Consider the following 19,306-nt stretch of genomic DNA (forward strand, 5'->3'; position numbering starts at 1 on the left):
ACGCAGTATTATCACCATTTTTTATTTATTTATTTATATTTATGGCGATATAAATAAGTGTTACAATGTGATCAGCAGGAACAAAAATTAGGACATAATCAGTAACCAATGAAACTAAACAGCGTTGAAACAGGAAGTGAAATGTCAAGAGAATGTCAAAATAAGGGTCCACATAACAGAACATAAACCTGACAATAAGCTTGTTAGGCAATTGTTTTATGTATAACAGTTAGTTCCGATCCTCGAATCTCCATTGACTCAATGCATTGACCAACGCTGACGCCATTCATGTAAGACTCTCGCTCTCTCTCTTTGCGTGTGTGAGAGAAACGCAAGAATTTATGGTACGTCAAATACAGGTACGCTGAGCTGAATTTGAAATATTAGTAGAGATCGCTTGACGGAGAGCGAAACTCTCAAGCGCTCAGTCAGAGTGTTCAGCGAGTGGAAATATATCTATGTTAAACTTGTACTTGGCATCTAACACACACACTGGCGAGTAAAATCTAAGAATTTATTAGCCAATGGCTAATGATAGACATTATTTAGTCACCCAGAGTGAAATTTACTTGATTTACTCGCATTGTAGGGGGTTGCAGTATTACAATATTGTGGTTAATGCGACAGCCCTAATGACAATTTTTTTTTTTTTACAGTGCTTAAACATACACCATTTAATTCTCACCTTGGGATTGAGAAGCCCTTGGAGAAGCCATAGTCCTGAAAGTAAACAGATAGACGGGAGACTTCTAAAGCAAGGCATTTGGTCACACTCTGGAAACGCTCTTTATGAAAGAGCTCAGTCACTGTTACTCTACACCACACATCCTCCTTCCAATAGACAAAGATCAGAGAGCCTGTGAACACACACACACACCATATGCAAGGTGACTTGCATTCATTTGTTTTCATTTTTTATGAAGCTGTGTGTTGTTGACATCCATACAAATATTTAAAAAAAAAAGTCATTCCATTTGCAAAAATACATTAAGACAATGTTCATATCATAAGGCTTAATTTTTAAAAGGCTACCTGCTGACAAAAACCCTCTCAGTTGGTGGCAAAAACTGTGCAACTACATACTTGACCATACCTTGCACATTGGTCAGAGCTGAGTGTGTTTTCATCAGCTGAAAACATTGTCAACAAAAAGCGCTCAGCACTTGCTGTAGATCAAGTTGACCATCTGGTGTTTTTGACGAACAATATGTAGATGTGTAGTGAGTAGAAGTGGACTGTTTCTGAATGGCAGTTTGCTATTTTGTGTTCATGTGTTGATGCACTTACACAAGTTTATGCACTATTGTAACCTAATTTTCCTTGCATGCACATTAAGGAAATTACATTTTATTTAAGAACAATGGTTTCAAAAGTAAATGCATTTTAAAAAGTGAATGTCACTTAAAAGATTTCAATAAAAGATGCGATGCCTGATTTGGTTTATATTTGCTTACTGCGCTCGTTTGCGCCCTCTTGTGGGCATAGGAGACAATACTGTACTTTTTTCCTCTAACTTGAATGTAATTAGAATTTTGCTAATATTTAGGAAAGAAATTCAAATTTAACTTATCAGCCATTTTGACAGCCTTATATCATAATCCCATAATATAGAACACAGTTACGATACTGGTAGCTGATTGGTCAATACGCTGATTTCACGCAGCCGTTATTTTGAAATCGAAAGCGAGGCTCCGGTGGGAAGAAAACCGGAAGTGTCGCCTTTAATCATAGGAGAGTCGTGAATGCGATGGCGTATTGTTGTGTTTAATGATGTTGTGTCGATTCTAAAACTGTACATACATTTCTTTCATACTTTAGACTATATACAGTGAAATTTATTTATAAATAAAATAAATTTTTTATATATAATTCAGAGAGTAAAAAACGAAGCAGGAATGAACTATATACATATCCTATATTAGAAATTATCTTCCAATAGTGTAAATCGCGGCAGCAGCTTCAGGTTGGTAGTCCAAGGCATTGTTGTTTATCTGTACTTCCGGGGTTCTTCCCACCGGAGCCTCACTTTCAAGTTCAAAATGGCGGCTGCGTGAAATCAGCGTATACAGCATTTCAGATGTGCTAAAATACACAAAGTAACAGCTAAGACTAGAGGTCGACCGATTCATCGGTTTTGCCGATATATTGGTACCGATAGATTCAGTAAAATTATTCAATTTAATTAAACAATCTAATAATCATACAATTAAACAAAAAAAATTTAATTTAAAAGAAGAAATGAATAATTGTTTTCAGTAATTTTTCGGTTTTCAGCCAAGTGTAGGGCTGGGCGATAAAACGATAACAATAATTATCGCGATATAATTTCTCTCTATAAAACGATATCAAGAGTTCGATAAATGTTCGATAATGTTTATGCGCCAAAAGCGGAACGAAACTCATTTGGACCGCACGCCACACGGACCATTTATCCGCTAGGCTCAAAGTCCAAACGGCAGCGCAGCGCAAGCTCACTAGAGCAGATGCGTTTACTCTGATCGCTCTCGGCCAAGGTCACGAGATCCAGTGAGAAGCGCTTGAATTCAGCGAAGAACACAAATGTCTCAGTGATTTAAACCAGTTTAAAGGCAGATGAAACAGCGCTGACAAACAGGAGAAACACTGTGCACAACGATACTGTCAGAAGGCTTTTCTGTCGTCTACAAATTCCCATCATTTACCATGGATTTACTGTAACGTTAGCCTAGTAATATTAACTGCACCATGAAATGTGGGAGATACATATTGAATTGTATTAAATTATTAATGTAGACAATGTATTAAAGGACTAATGAAATATAATTACAGTATTTAATAATGTATTTAGGTAATAATGTACTACTGTTTTTCATACAAATACCATAGAAACCATAAAGTTACATTTTGCCATGATAGTGAGGTGCTACAGGCTATGCCTGGTTTTATCTTTTGTTATGATCTAAATGCATGATACTGGATGACCAATGGATAAGTTTAATAAAACTCAAACAGTCAGAATATTACATTTTACCAAATAAAAATTAGCACATGCAGAAACTAAGAAATTAATTGTCCAATAAAGATATTTATTTTGTTAAGGAAAAATGACAAATGTTTGAATGTTCTACCTCAGATTTGTAAAATGTTCACCAGTTTCGCAAGTGTTTGTCCTGATATGTTCTGACAATAAAGAGTAGTTTAAAACCACAATTAACACTCTTGTTTCTACAACTTTCACATAGGAGCAAAAATCTGCCTTTAAACTTGAAAGAAATAAAGATTTGACTTTTATCGTGATAATTATCGATATCGACTGACATAAAGTTTATCGTGATATTTTTTTTTGGCCATATCGCCCAGCCCTAGCCAAGTGCATATATATATATATATATATATATATATATATATATATATATATATATATTTTATATATATATATATATATATATATATATTTCAACTCAGATCAATATTTCGTGTCTAATTATTTACTTATGTGGCAAGTAGTCGTGTAATAAGCGTGATAATGTACATGCAGCCGGTGATTTTTAAATAAATAAATAACTTACATCTTCACCGTCTCGCTTAGTAACACATACAGCTGTGACCTCACCACAGTGCAACAGTGAAAAGGGACCCTCTCAAACAGCGTCGCGCCGCATTCTGAACGTTGTTTAAGTGACGTACCGGTATTGCGGTATATCAAAAATGAACAAAAATAAACACCGGTATTCGGTATACCGCCCAGCACTATAATAAACCCATCCAACGTATCTGCACTGGGCACACATTTTGACATGACGCATCACAGCTGTGAGAACCAACAAGTCTAGTTTTGAATACATACTAAAACAGTAACTAATTCAAAGCTGCCTACACTGAACACAAGGTAAACATTATAAACTTGAACATTTATCTTTCTGAACAGGTGCATGCTGATGCTGTATGGTACTAAAGCGTCCATTTTAGCACGTATCATCGCAATGACCCATTCGATTTGGCATGTTCATAACCGGTTTAATTTTTAACCCTCTGGGGTCGACAAATGTCATTTTTACAGACTTAAGAAAAATGAAAAAATAAACTGTAAAATATCTTTTTATGTTAGCCAATACAAACATATTTATAGAAAACAGTTGACAATGAATAGACAGGAGTCCAATAATAGTAAAACAAATCACTTATTCTAAAAAGAATATCAAGTAAAAGTTAGACGAATCTGACATATAATGAGGGCTGTATTAACAGTAAAATGTCCGTCATTTAACAAATTTTAAAAACACAGATGGTTAATACAAAATGCTTTCAGACATTTTGACAGAAAAAAACAAGCAAGAACAAAATTTAAACTTAGCCTGTCAATTTTCATTTTACAATTATCTTCTCTCTCTGCGTGCGCGTCCGTGTTTGTGAGAGAAAGCTCGCACAGCACTGATACAACGGTACTTTTTAATCCATAAGTAACTAACACACTAGTTTTCATACAAAATACATAATTAGGTACTTTAGTTATTAATACAATAACATAACACATGCAGGCTATGTTTCTCAACACTGAGAATGAATAAATAAACGCCCGTTTCTCCAGACTCGCGCTTATCAGTAATCCACAAATCACAGCACTTTCATAATCACTAAGCCATAGCGATTTCAAATTTATTTCGATTTATTGTTCCGCATTACTTGAGCATTTTATAATTTGCATGGCTGAATGAGGTCTTCTTATCTGAGGGGCCATGAAAAACGGAGTATTCATAATTAAGATAATCCATGCGATCACTCCCATGTGATCATCGAATCCAGAGAACTCAATACAATATTCAACTTTCCACATCCAACCCAGGCCGTTTACCTTCAGGAGTTAGAAGTACCGTGACTACTGTACTGTCCTCGCTTATGAAATCAGTCAGACGGCGGGCCGCGGGAGTGAAAGGGGGAACGAGCGGGATTCTTTATTGGTGTCGATTTTCAGTCTCTTTTTAATGTTAGGAATTACGCATGTGTCAATCATCCCCGCTTGCTATTTGGGGAATGAATCCAGCGTAATGATTGGTCGAACTCTTTTTCTTTTACTGTTGCTTTATTTGAGGACTGTGCGTGCACAGAGTTCGTCACCAGGTTTTTGCGTAGTTTAGAGTGACAAATCGTACCAGCGTACTTTGAGGTCAAAATGCGTATCTGCTACGCAAAATACGTGCAGGTTGGAAGATCTGATTTTTAGTTTTTTCAATAACCATGCATAATTTTGAAGTAAGCACTGTGTAATCAATACTAACAAAAAACGATAAATACACAACTATCATTAACATTAAGGGATTACATGCACATACCCGTCTTGATTTCGTCACTGCACGTGAAGTGGCAATTCTCTCCTGAGCAGAATTCGTTGATCTTTTTGGCCAACTTTTGGCCTGCCTTGTGTTCGAACAAATAGCGTACGTAGAAATGTCCAGGGTTCACAATGTGTGTTACCAGTGCATAGTGCACCACTACAGAAGAAAAAACAAACAAACAAACACGGTTGGCACAAAATGCACTTCAATAACACAAGGAAAAAGTTGTCTTGTTTTTTCATTCTTCTGATTAACCAACAAACGAGGCACATACTTTTAGGTTGTTGAGTTGAGGACTTTTCAAAATGCTGCCTGCGATGTTTTCTAAGTGCTCTGTTCCGTTCATTGCACCTTGGTTCAGCAACCGGGTAACTGCGTGCTAAAAAAACATGAGCTCAGTAAATAAAATAAAAATAACCATCACTATCAATATTTTTACCCAGCCCTGAAAACACACACCTATTTCCACTTTCTCTGTTCCTGTATCTGTATCATCCATAAAACTTGGGCTGTGTGTGACTTTTTGTTTTTTGGGAATGGGGTCTGCATTTCTCGGAACAGACTGACTGGAGCTGTCCCAGACTTCCTCAGCACTTTTCACATGTTGGAAAGGCTCCACAGTTACTTCTTTGATACTGGCATGTAGAGATGAAACGGTATGAAAATTTCATATCATGATTATAGTGACCAAAGTTATAACGATTATCAATATTATCACGGTTTTAAAAATGTATCAAAAGAACTGATACACACTGAAAACATTAACAAATTTTATATTTGAAAAAAATCAACAAACAACAAATAAAATGATCAACTATGCAATTCTTTTAAGCATAAACATTAAAGCTGCAGTATGTAACTTTTTTTCCCCCCAAATTTACAAAATGTATATGAGCGAGTAAATCATGAATCCATTTTCAAAACCGTGTTTTTGTATTATTATACTACGGTACACATATAATAAGGGTTTATATTCTGACTATTTTAGGCTGGTACGGGTTGTAAAACTGCGGAGTAGCCCAGTACCTGCGTGATTCATCAGACATAAACAGAGAGAAGTAGCTCCGGCTACGATGTTCTTCCGCAAGACGCATGCAAATGTTACATACTGCAGCTTTAAATCATATGACCGTCATCAATAGCAACGCATTATTATAACAGCGCGCACATCCATGTCTCTTGTATCACCGCGGATGAGCTCTCTCGTTTCATTCTGCAACTTGCAGTCTTGCGTCTCAGTTTTTGATTGTTTTGAAAATGAAATCAGAGGACTGTAGTATTAACACTACTATAATATTGTTGTAGTGATCATCTTGTCCTGACGATTGTTTTGTACACTGTAGCAAATGGATTTATAAATGGGTAAGATTTTAAAACATCTCAGTTACACAAACTCATTGTTTGGCTTCTGAGAGCTTTTATTAACCCCCAGAGCCGTTTGGAGTTCTTATATAATGGATGGATGCACGTTTTTGAGCTTCAATCTGTTGGTTGCAATCCACTGCCATTATAAAGCTCGGAAGCGTCAGGGTGTTTACTCCGATTGTATTCGTCTGAAAGAAGAAAGTCATATACACCAAGGATGGCTTGAGGGTGAGTAAATCATGGGCAAATTTTTATTTTAAAGTGAACTACACCTTTAATAGTCTTGTTTGAAATCGTTTGTTCGCTTGGTTCAAAGCCACTTGCTACGAATTTTTTTTTTTTGCGGAAGCTTTGCGTTAATTACAGGTGAGATAAACTTTCAACTCAAAACAATATTTTGTGTCCAATTATTTCCCCAACTTAATTTTGCTATTGAGGTAAAAGTTAATTTACCTTGCGTTTGATATAAAAGAGGGTGGTGGTCATGAATATGATTTGAAGTGTTTCCCCTTTTGCAGGGACTTTCTTTTTACATGTTCTGCAGACAGGGGGACCATCCTCTCATAAGTTTCCCACAGGACTTTTGTAAAAGGCAAAATATGAGCACACCTCATATTTGGTCCTCTTAGAAGGCTGAAATTCTCCCGAGCGCCGTCACTGCCTTCCGCCATGTCTTCTCATACAAAAAAACAACGTTTCATTTGTGCGCCTGCGTCAGACTAATGCTGCCAAGACAGGATTTACCGCACATTTTCAAAATCGCGATAAATCAAACACGGTTTTCAGGATAATTAAATTTTAACCGATAATACTAACCGTCAGGACATTTTATTGTGAAACCGGTCATTGTTTCATCCCTACTGACATGATAATAAAATGACAAAAATCATGTCAATAGGTTTTACACACATTTAATAAAGCACATTCTATAAACACTTACCAACCATCATCGACATCTGTGATTTTAAGACAGTTTCTCATACTTTCAGTAAGATTGTCTATCTGAAGACTGCACCTATAAATAAAAAACAAAATTAAGAGTAAATTATTCCCTTTCTTTTTGTATGCATGTAAAAACAGCAGAGCTGTGTGCATTCATTTTGTGACTATTAATTGCATTCTGGAGCTCTGAAACTAATTGTGTACGATGGTCATCTACCTGAGTCCTGAACGCAATGACAGACAGCTCATGTCATATGACTCAACATCCACTGGAATTTGTAGAGTCTCCAAAATCTTAAAACCATTAAAAAAAAATATAGCAACAAATTTGAGAGAAGGTTTAAGATACTACTGTGTTGCCTTAAATAATTATATATACATCAGGCATGAAAACAGGTCAGGGGTAAAAAAGGTGAGAAGGATGCGGCATATAAAATTCAAAATTCAAAACTCTTTTAGTTACAGTGTCTGTCTACATTACTACTACAAGAATAGTTATAATATTAATCCCATGATAGTAATAGCCATATTGTAAAACAAATGCACTGAAAAATAAAGGAAACTTTCATAATTAGTTTTGTACTAATTTCTATACTTGAAAGAGTATATTTCTATACTTCACATTAAAGATGTGATTGGGCTAGCCCAATGTCAATCAAGAAAAGAACCAGTGGGCCGCTGAACTATGTGTTTCATCGGGTGTCAGAGAAAAAAAAAACTATTTACTACTACTATTTATCACGCATTAAAAATGCCCCAAACAAGTCGTCTGTATGATAATCTGAAACAAGGACTGGTGAGCCGTTGTCCTGCTTCACTTCACAGATGCTGAGTGAAAGGAGAATTATAGAATTAAAGGATACTCATTCATTTATATGACACTTTATTCATCAGGAGAACAGCTCGTTCAGCGCGTCATACGTCGTACTTTCAGTTTCGGTTTTCAATCGATCAAGTTTTTTCACGTTCTCTCGATAAACCACCCCTTTCAATCCGATCGAAAATATTTGTAATAGAGCTGACACTTTGAGTTTTTAATGGGTTATGTTAAAGCCCTACTTGTTATAAATGTTTTTATGAAATATCTCTAGTGAATGCATTATCATATCACCGTATTATTTACCGCCATGCGAGCCACAAATTAAAGCTTGGTGAGCCACATGAGGCTCGCGAGCCACACAATGAATAACACTGCTACTTGTTCCTGCTCACTCAGCGCTCACGGCGCCCGCGCCCGCTCGCGATATTATCTCGCCCACTTCTATATCAAAATATAAAAATAATGACATTGGCAACATCGCTGTCTGTATCTGACAGGACAGTTAACATTGTTAGCTAACTTACCTCAGGCTTGCTTTCCGACGTGCGGTTTGTTCGGCAGTCCAGTTGTCAGACTCGCGGTGTAATAAAAGACTTTGAAAACATTTCTGGCCTAACGTTACTCTGACTCGTATTGGCTGTCATGTTTCGGCATTAGGAATGATGATTGTTTTTTTAAAGCTGCGAAGTTTATGGTAACTTTATAGGGGATAAATGCTGGCCTCGGCCTCAGCCTCAGCCTCAGCCTCAGCCCCCCCCCCCCCATAAATATTTTCTCATCGGATCTGCACAAATCACGTAGGTGACCCTTTTTTTAAAACGGCGAATTTCGCCGAAAGGTGAGGAGTTTTCATGCCTGATACATACAGTATCTGAAATAAATCTGATAAAAATGTTTGTTTGAGGTGGAATGTGGAATAAATGTAGAAAAAAGAAAGAAAAAAAAAACCATTTAAGAACAAAAGCACACTAGGTAACAAGGATTATAATAGAATTACACTTCACCCACACGAGAAGTTAGAGCTTTCACAAAATTCAGAGTTTCTAACTACTAGCTACTAACTATCTTACTTGCCTTAGTTCCTAGAATTTAAAACTAAACTTAAGAAATTAAGTCATCGAGATCATTTAACATTAAACAGAACTCTGTATGGCATCTAGTACAGCGTTACCTTGTCTAGGTTGCAATAGGTCTCCAGAGAAGGAACCTGACGAACGTGTCGAGCTTTCTGGATGGCTGTGCGCAGATCTTTTACCTGCTTTTCGATCCTCTTACACTCGTTCCAACCATCCGTGAAGAGATGATCAACAGCGTTCAATTTTGACACCAACGTACTCCGTCTACAAATTCCACAAAGTTCTTGATGAGAAGCATTATTTGCCAAGTCTGTGACCTATAAAACTCCACAGAATGTTTCATATCAGTTTGTGCCTCTAAAAATTCTTTCCACATACCTTTTCGCCAGAATGCTCTTTACTTTGTTAATGGCCTCATCAATTTCTCTGACAATTCGAGTTCTTTCTTTTCTCAGCTGAGCATGAATACCATTAGCAAGAGTCTTAAATACACAAAACACAAGCTTCACAAATCAGCAATATCGCTTATACTATTCAAGAGGTTTAAAATCACCATGAAATCATGAATGACAAAAGACAATGTTTATTATAAATGTATCTCTACACATTAATTATTAAAAACCGTGTCTATGTAATCTTTAATCAAAAACATGAATGTGTCTCGTAACATCTCTTGACAAAAATCAGTTGCCCAGTCAATCATTCCTACAAAATAAGGTTACAGAAGTTTGTTTGTACAGTTTCTCATTTTACCTGGTGAAGTGTATCAAGTTGATTCAGGTTTTCCATTGCTTTAATGAGAGCTTCATCCAAAACTTTAACTACATCTGGCCTCTACACAAACATACATAGACACACACACATACATACCAGTGTTTCCCACAGAATTAGATTCTATTTGCGGTGGTGTGGTGTTTGAGGAACGAGGACCGGGGGGGTGGGGGGGTGGGGGGGTGGGGGGGGGGGGGGGGGTTTGGGTGATTAAGTTAAATATATCATATATATATATATATAATGTTTATATATATATCATATATTTTTATTGACAAGTACACATTCCCATTGCCAACACTTAGTGTCAGATAACTTAAAGACTTTGACATTGCTACATTTCTATGCTATGACTGCTCCACAGACTTTTTTTTGCAAATTTTGCTCACACACAAACCTGGAACTGGACACACACACACACACACAAACTCACAAACTTACTGACACACTCAAACACAGGCTCACACACTCAAACACAGGCTCACACACACTCACACATTCAAAAAGACTCACACACACAGATTCAAACACAGACACACACTCACACACACTCGGACCCAAACACAGACTCAGACACACACACAGGCTCACACACACACACACCAAACTGGACCTGGAGGTGGACACACACAGACTCAGACACACACACACGCACACCTGGAGATTGAGGTGGACAAAAACCAACACACACCTGAACCTGGAGATAATAATAATATAATGTCTAGTGTGGTGGCTGTGATATGAACCTACCAACGTCCGTTGCAATGATTTTTGGAATGACTGATCGCGAGAGGAACAAATTACGTTTTAGTCGCATAACATCGGTTAATGGAAACGGCGTCATTTCGCAATAGTTGTAATGTTAATTGATATTTAGAAAAAAAAATCGCAAAAGTTTTGCGCGAATCTGTAATGAAACGCGACCGCGCTTAACATCTAGACAACTTCTCAGAGTTATGTTGAGCAACAGTGTTCATTATACTAACCATTCAACTCCGGATTGATTCTGGAATCTTCGCTGGGGGAATAAGCATTAAGCACCGGCAACAATCCGCCCTCTAAATGCTCATGTTTTGATTCAGATCGTGCGGTAAGAGAAGGAGGGGCTAGTCGTGCCTCCATTGTCAGTTTGTGAGAGAGAGGGGGAGCAAGCAGCGCGAATAAAATACAATTTTACCCATATTAAATAGTTAAAAAATCTGAATCAATCCGTGGCGGTCAGCGTTGATATGTGGCGGGCCGCCACAAATTAATGAATGTATGGGAAACCCTGCATACATACATTACTGAGCTCTAACCTTGAGCTGAGAATATTTAAGTGAACCTGATCTCAATGAAAGGATGAGACTATATACTACAGGTCAAAGTCATACAAGTGGAAAGTGTGTGTACCCCTTCAGCATTCTCCTGTGTGTGGACGGCTGCATATGAGGGTGGGCTCCTAAACCTTTGAGATTTCCACCTGTCTCCAGAATGCCTGCTGACAATAATGTTTATTTTGCAATTGCAACTTATTGAACCAATGTTTCATTAAAATATAGTTCTGAAAAATATACATTAAAAAAAAATAAAATAAATAAATAAATAAAAAAAAAAATTATATATATATATATATATAGGACTTTAAGAATATATCATTAATCTCAGTTTGCTAAATACTCTTTCTTTGTGTTCATCCGTGCTGTATAGATGAGGCCAATGATTCTGCTGTCCACCTCTAACCCATCAACTCCTTCCTCACCAATCAGGGTTTCCATCTATATTAAAACAAACAAAAAGACTTCCATAATTAACACCACCAATTTCATATAATCCCTAGAGATGCACCGATTGATCGGCTGGTGACCGGAATTGGCCGATTTTCACGTGAACGGCCATGACCGGCGACCGGCCGGTTAGTTTGACATATGCCGATTTTATGCCGGTCAAATGCACCCACACATGCAAACAGAACGCAATAAACCTCGTGAATTACGGGCGTTTCACACCGTAAGCGTGAGCGGCACATGAGCAGCGCGTATTTTTTCTGCCGTGCTGTCAAAAGTGTATTTTGTACACTTTCGATGGACAAAAGTATTATTTCACACAAAAAGTGCCCAAAATGCACAGAATTTGCATGTCTAGTGTGTTTTAACAAGAACTGGAGTAGGCTATGTCAGAAAATAATATTTATAGAAAATTTACCCATTAAAACTTGTTTTTATTATTCAGTTTGGGTAAAAGTACTATATGGTGTTTTATAATTTTTTGTTAAAAATGAGTAAACTAGTCAGAATATACAGTAAAAGCTTTCTTTTAGTTTAATTTTAATTAACTTTTAATTTACCACAGCAGGAGTAATTTATATAGTTCCATTTTATAGCGATTATCTGTTAAAAAACATTTCTATGTTTTATGCAAAATGTTCTATTAAAGACGAGATAAAAAATAAATATTTGTGTGTGCTGTAAAGTGGTTAGAAAAAATGAAATCGGTTAAAATCGGTATCGGCAGGTCAAACTCAATGAAAAATCGGAAATCGGCCAAGAAAATTGTAATCGGTGCATCTCTAATAATCCCATTCCATAGGAGCATTTAATAAACAGATATTGCTGCTTCAGTAGCACTGAAAACCAAGGGTTTGTATCCCAAATATTTTATTTTAGTAAAGATCCAATCCAATTAAATTTAGAGTCAGGATATGATCAATTTTGTGAATTTATTATATACAATAGTTCAGCGGTTCTCAATTCCAGTCCTCGGGACCCGCTGCTCTGCACATTTTGTATGTCTCCCTTATTTAACCCTCTGGGGACCAAAAACGCGCCCGCGCGTTTTGCTCGGTTTTTTTTTTAGCAATGAAAAATAAACACAAAATGCTGTTAATTTTGATCTTTCATTTTCGTGTAATACATCAATCGATCCTGTTCAGTTTCTATTTTTTTTCTGTATACTCACAATAAAAATAAAGTGTTTTGCTTTTTGACAAATAAAGAAAAACTAACATGATGCTATTTCTGCCTTCTCTCTGTCAGTAAACTCCCATTTGAAACGCGTTCGAAAATGATCTATAACTCCTCGAAAATTCAGTCAAACAGGCAAACAGACCCACGGGCATAAAGCTTGAGATCGCAGCTTTTAAATGAAGTAATTTATATAAAAAACAAATATTATCAGCTTCTGTAATCTGTATAAAAAGAGAGCGACTCCAGTCGAGCTCATTACGAGATGATTCACAGTAATTCGACCACGCCCCGGAGAGCGCGTGCTATTCAAACGCAAATTCTGAGAACCATTTCAGTCTGTGAAACGCCCACATCAGCTGTAAACAAAGAGGCATAATATAGCCTACCTTATGGAGAAAATTTTCCGTGCTGATATGAGGAGCAGATCCCGCTGAGGAGTGAGGTAGGCTAAGTTATCCTTTCTCAAGTGTTAATGTGGAATAACGTTATGGAATAACGTTAGTGTAGGCCTATGTAAACAAAAAGATGAATCGCGTTTCTATAATATGAATCGCGTTTCTGTGAGATGAATGAAGGGTACATATTTGTAAAGACTGTTTAGCCTAAATATGAATCGCGTTTCTGTGAGATGAATGAAGGGTACATATTTGTAAAGACTGTTTAGCCTAAATATGAATCGCGCGTCTGTGTGTGAAAGAATAAACTGCTTTGCTAGAGCCTACTGAGATGAGTAAAAATCGACTGAAATATGTTGAAATAAAATGTATTTGTATAAGCAACGTATTAAACTGCAAATTAACATTTATAGGCTATGCCCTAATATTTCATAAAAACAACGTTACAGTCAGGCGAAGTATGAAAGACAACATTTTGTTGACTAGATTTGGGTACAGTTTTTACTGTAGAATATACTGTCACATCAAATAAGCTTTTCTGCTCATATATATAAAATACTATTTTGTCAAAAATAAAGTCATAGACTAAGATGTTCCAATGTTGGCTATATTCAAACTAATGAATACATATGATCAAATGTAGGCCTATAATCTTTTTTTTTTTTTTTTACAAAGAAAGAGTACTTTTTTGCAGAAATATTGCTGAAATTGTAATTATTGTTGTAATTGTAACCTTTTTAATAAAATAGCAAAACATATTTACAAGATAGATGTAAGCAAAATCTTAAATGGTCAATATAAGTCTTTTTCAAAATATATATTTTGTCCTTGCATTGTGGCTCAGTCAGTGTCACACCTGAATGAATGGCTAATTATGCAGAGTCATTATACAGAGTGGGTGGGACTAAGGTGTAAACTACTCCTCCCCCTCGCATATTGGCTTTCCAAGCAAAACCTGTTTTACACCATTTAAATCAATGTATTTTTTTTTGTGAACGATAAAGCAAGACTATTTTCACATAATTTTGAAGCTAGAACTCGAAGAGAAAACATCCATTAGTCAAAAGTCTTGTGGGCACATATTTTGTATGAGTTTTGTTGTCTTATTTCAGCAACTTTCATTTTTATTTTTTTAAATAACCACGCATAAACATTATTCTCTTAAAAATACAAACATCTACATACATGTTGCTCGCATATTATGGTAGGCCTGTTTGTGCTATATAGAGTGAATTTACACCTTTGCCATTAACATGTTTATAAATAACTGAAAAAAGCACAAATGTCAGAGCATGTCAGAACATCTCAAGGGCCCCAAAAACAGCTTGGTCCCCAGAGGGTTAACACACCTGAACCAGATCATCAGCTCATTAGGAGAGACTCCATGAACTGAACTGAGTGTGTCAGATAAGAGAGACATACAAAATGTGCAGAGCAAGGGGTCCCGAGGACTGGAATTGAGAACCACTGCAATAGTTCATGTGATTGAAGTATAATTTTAAGTTACTTCTCATGGCTCTAGTAAGTGCATGACATCACTACAGGCTAATTTGAGTGGTTTCCTTAACATGTGAAAATTAACTGAATGCCATTTACTTTGACAAATATGGAGACTATTACACCCCCACTTAAATAAGGAAAGAAACATTTAATTACTGACATTTTTGAGGGGTCATTTCAAAGTTTGCTCTCTTTTGCTTTATACTGTACTTATCCGCTCCGTGTCAGGGCTTTTGTATTTCCTACCTACTGTACATGTCTTAAATTGGACATATTTAGGCTTACAACTATTTCATATTACTATTTTTAAGATTTACAATTAAACATTACACATCAATTTCTCTAGTATTTCTAACTTTAATACTAATGGTAGACCTAGGCCTGCCTGAAAAACAAGCTCTTTAATTTCTTTTTTCTTTTGAATTTATTTGTACGGTTGCTTGCAACTTCTTTGTTTTTAGTTTTTTTAAATTACTGTTTACTCTAACAATTACTTGGGAACTTATTATTTGTATAGCTTCTGATGGGGTACTGAAATTTATACAAAAAATTGCCAGGTCTGAGAATGTTTTTTTCCCCTTTCAATTATTGATACATTTATTTAACGACACAAAACAACTACAAGCCTGTTCTTTTATGTCTCTTCTTTAATGATAAAAGGTATAAAGTTATGTACATCCTTTGTGCAATAACAAAAAAGTTGCTGTGTGGCCTTCTGCACCTCTAATAAAGTTAAAAAAGTAAGTTTTGGCAGTTATTATACTGCGGGATAAACAGACAGAGCCATTCTACTATTCCGAAAGCCTGTGAAATACGTCCATTACAATTAAACATTTTACTACGTGATGTTGGTATTATTGTAAGATGAAAACCAAGGGATTTAATTACTTGGAATGGCAAAAGTTTGTTTAACAAAAACGCCAATAAAGTCATACTTGTCACGGGACTCGAACTGCATCAAAAAACTGCTTTATCAATAAAGTCGTTTTTCACGTTGAGCTATATCACATAGCGACAAAATATATGAGGTTATTGATGTACAAAACATTCAAAAGTCTTCAAGTGCTGGGCTCATGTTTTTGCTTCAAGCTTACAAGCTGATAGTCACATTACATGTACAACACTTGAATGAAATTTTCTTGTCAAAATGCATGCTGCTCCTCCAAATATTATACACTACATAATAGCCTACTTCATAAATCACCCAGTCTTTCGATGAAGACGGTTGCTATAAAAAAGCAAATAAAATTATTTTTGTGAGGAATTTCATGGCAATTAATAATATTGCGACACGGACAGACAACTCAACGGTGTTTGGTGTTTTTAGCCCCCAACGGCGCCTTGCAGGCAGCGAGGGGATGGGTAGGTTTAAGGTTGAGGTTAGGGTTAGCTGCCTCTAAGGAGCCATCGGGGGCTAAAAACACCATCGAGCCAACTCAACTCCGAATTTGCTCTGTAAAATGCAAATGCTGAAACCCATAGAAACTAGGAATTCATTTGTGCATGGCTGTAAAAAAAAAAAAACGAATATTTTAACAAATAAAACTACATGCATGCAAGACAACAGAAAACTGACAGATATATAAACTTTATCTAAACCTGTGTCATTGATGCCAAACAGCTCATCAATAACTGGCTTTTGACAAATTTTTGTTAAACATGGTAACCTACTGCGGTAAATTAACGGTTTACATTAGACTCTGCGCATTTCATGTTTATATTCTAGCCCAAACAAACTTATACCTAAACACCCTTTTTCCTCTTCGGTCCCCCTATAGGTTGGAAGCTGAACTGTCCATTACCGCTGTCGTAAATCATTTAGCCTAACACACCCTACTGTCGCATGCACACTATTTGTTTATCCAGCACCGGCTTTGGAAATAATGTCCACAGACAAGGTAGAGTATGTTGCATGATTTTATGAAAGTATGATGTATTGCGACATCAGAAACGAAGAAAAACTAAATAATGACATTATAACGATTGCCGTAAAGCAAGTCAAATTTGTAGTTTCTTATGTCTCATTCGAACTACAGATCCGTTACCCGATCTGGCAAACTTGCATTGTGCAGTTATAGCCAATAAAGGGCCGCAAAGCGAATGCAGAAGTGCCGTTCACCCTGTTACGAGTTGATGAACCACTGAAACGATTTTGGAAACATTATTTTAAGGTACAAAAGAATCTTTGGTGTTGCTTTAAAATGTTAAATGTAATGCATACTCTAAATCCATTAAATTCAGGAACACTAATGAACTTTATCGAAAGACTGTAATCGTGTAATATTTGGGGGAGCAGCATGCATTTTGACGAGAAAATGACATATCTGGCAATTCCGTTGGTTCGTTTGTCCAGTCACAGATACTGTCCAGACAATACGGCTCAGTTTTTCTATGTTTCTTGCTCTGTCGAGTGGCAGAAATGATTCTATGTAGGCCATAACGTTACTGGGTTAACGCCATTCTTTTCAGTGAGGGGGAAAGGATTGTTTTCCCTCACGCCACGCCCCAGCTATGACTCGACACCGACCAAGTCTGTAATGCGTCACATTAAAGTACCAAGCATTACGTTATTCTCCTGACTTCTGAATATAGAACAAGAAAGAAAATTTGTTTCAGTCTTTTTGAGTGGAACTTCACCCAACCGGAAGTGCCTCCCATTGTAGGCTCGTTAGGAAAAAGGTGGATACACTGCTCTTTTACAAACGATAAAAGCATAGTCAGTGACGAGGGACTGTCAAGCCATGTAGACAAGAACATTATAAAATGCAAGGGGGCCGTATAACTCAAAAAATGCCTGTCTTCTGCAGGGATACAACTTTGGGAGAGGAAGAAACTGAAATTTAAGTAGTTATTCACTGACAATATAATTTTCCCCTGGCCTTTTTTCCTCATCCATGTAAACTACCTGACATTCCGGACACGTGATGACTTTCTGAGGTGACTCGAGCGCGCGCAGACATGTGCTGCAAAAGATATGACTGCACAACAGCACGTGCGGGAGATTCCCCACAGCTTCATCTTCTGAAAAATAAAAAGCATAATCCAGCAGATTAATAAACCCACAATATTTACATTAGATTTTATAAACCATGACAACTACATAAATGCCTATTATAACGCTTTTCTGGAATTTTCAGTCACGTTGTTTTCAAACATGAGCGTGTAGGATCAGAAAAAATAAAAAAGCCTAGTAACGTAAAATACACTTTCGAATTATCATAACATTCAAGTTTAGCTGTTTGTTACCGGGTAATGTGTAGGATGCGCCACAGATATTACATGCAACCGCCGTCTCCAACATTTTCCACAGACCTACTTGTGAGAGAGTCTCTCTCCTATCTGACTGTCTCTGACCTGTTTCATTAACTGATGAGCTCGCTCGCCAATCGTCCAATCAGAATTTCTCATCGCTGGGTGTGTCCAATCAGAGCCTTCGTTACTTTTGCATCGCTTGTTTCGGTCAGAGCCGTTAAATATGACGGCTCTGGTTTCGATGTACTATAATCCAATCAGAAGTTCTCTTTTAAATTGAGTGCCGACATCTGAGATGTCACTTGTTCAATAATAATATATATATATATATATATATATATATATTGCATCATTTACTGTTAATATTTTTGCTATTGTTATCCTATTTTGTTATTGTTAATCGCCATTTTTTTCCATTCATAGACACTATTTAATTCATCCAAATGTCAATTTCAACAACCATTATTCTAAATGAACAAAGGTAAAAAAAAAAAAAAAAGTAATGTGTGTTTGGTTCAGGTATACCCTACCTCACTGGGACATAATGTCCCCACAAAGATGTGGTAATATCCAAAATCCTTGTCCTTGTCTGGACATTTTTTTTTTGGTCCCCACAAGGAAAACACCTTATAAATCATTTAAGTGTGTGTGTGTGTGTGTGTGTGTGTGTGTGTGTGTGTGTGTGTGTGTGTGTGTGTGTGTTTTATTTATTTTTTTTATGTAAAAATGCAGAAACTTTTCTGTGTAGGTTTAGGGTTAGAGGATAGAATATACAGTTTGTACAGCATAAAAATCATTAGGCTATGTCTGTGGGATATCCCCATAAAACATGAATTTTGTGAATATAAAAGTGATTTTGGGTGTGAGGCTGGATATTGTTTAATTGATATATGGGTCAGTAACTCTCCTCAGTATACCCCCCATCACC

At 36.6% G+C, this 19,306-nt stretch overlaps 1 protein-coding gene across 2 annotated transcripts in view; it reads right to left on the reverse strand.

Annotated features, from left to right (window-relative positions):
- The window catches only part of rnf17 (ring finger protein 17), a 36,359-nt gene extending 17,862 nt beyond the window's left edge, over positions 1-18,497 (reverse strand). The window contains exons 1-13 of one of the 2 annotated variants that reach the window (XM_084422155.1): positions 18,373-18,497; positions 18,032-18,147; positions 11,946-12,043; positions 11,679-11,766; positions 10,269-10,349; positions 9,894-9,997; positions 9,611-9,779; positions 7,837-7,913; positions 7,618-7,692; positions 5,772-5,947; positions 5,587-5,691; positions 5,310-5,468; positions 686-857 (exon numbers count right to left, since the gene is read on the reverse strand). In XM_084422155.1, the coding sequence (XP_084278281.1) occupies positions 686-857; positions 5,310-5,468; positions 5,587-5,691; positions 5,772-5,947; positions 7,618-7,692; positions 7,837-7,913; positions 9,611-9,779; positions 9,894-9,997; positions 10,269-10,349; positions 11,679-11,766; positions 11,946-12,043; positions 18,032-18,147; positions 18,373-18,427 (1,475 nt within the window). In that variant the 5' untranslated portion in view covers positions 18,428-18,497. The remainder of the gene's footprint in view (positions 1-685; positions 858-5,309; positions 5,469-5,586; positions 5,692-5,771; positions 5,948-7,617; positions 7,693-7,836; positions 7,914-9,610; positions 9,780-9,893; positions 9,998-10,268; positions 10,350-11,678; positions 11,767-11,945; positions 12,044-18,031; positions 18,148-18,372) is intronic. The other variant, XM_084422156.1, reaches the window with a different exon arrangement.
- Positions 18,498-19,306: the final 809 nt, after the last annotated feature.

This window comes from Rutilus rutilus, assembly GCF_951802725.1.
Source record: "Rutilus rutilus genome assembly, chromosome: 10".
In the NCBI taxonomy this organism is placed as follows: Eukaryota; Metazoa; Chordata; class Actinopteri; order Cypriniformes; family Leuciscidae; genus Rutilus; species Rutilus rutilus.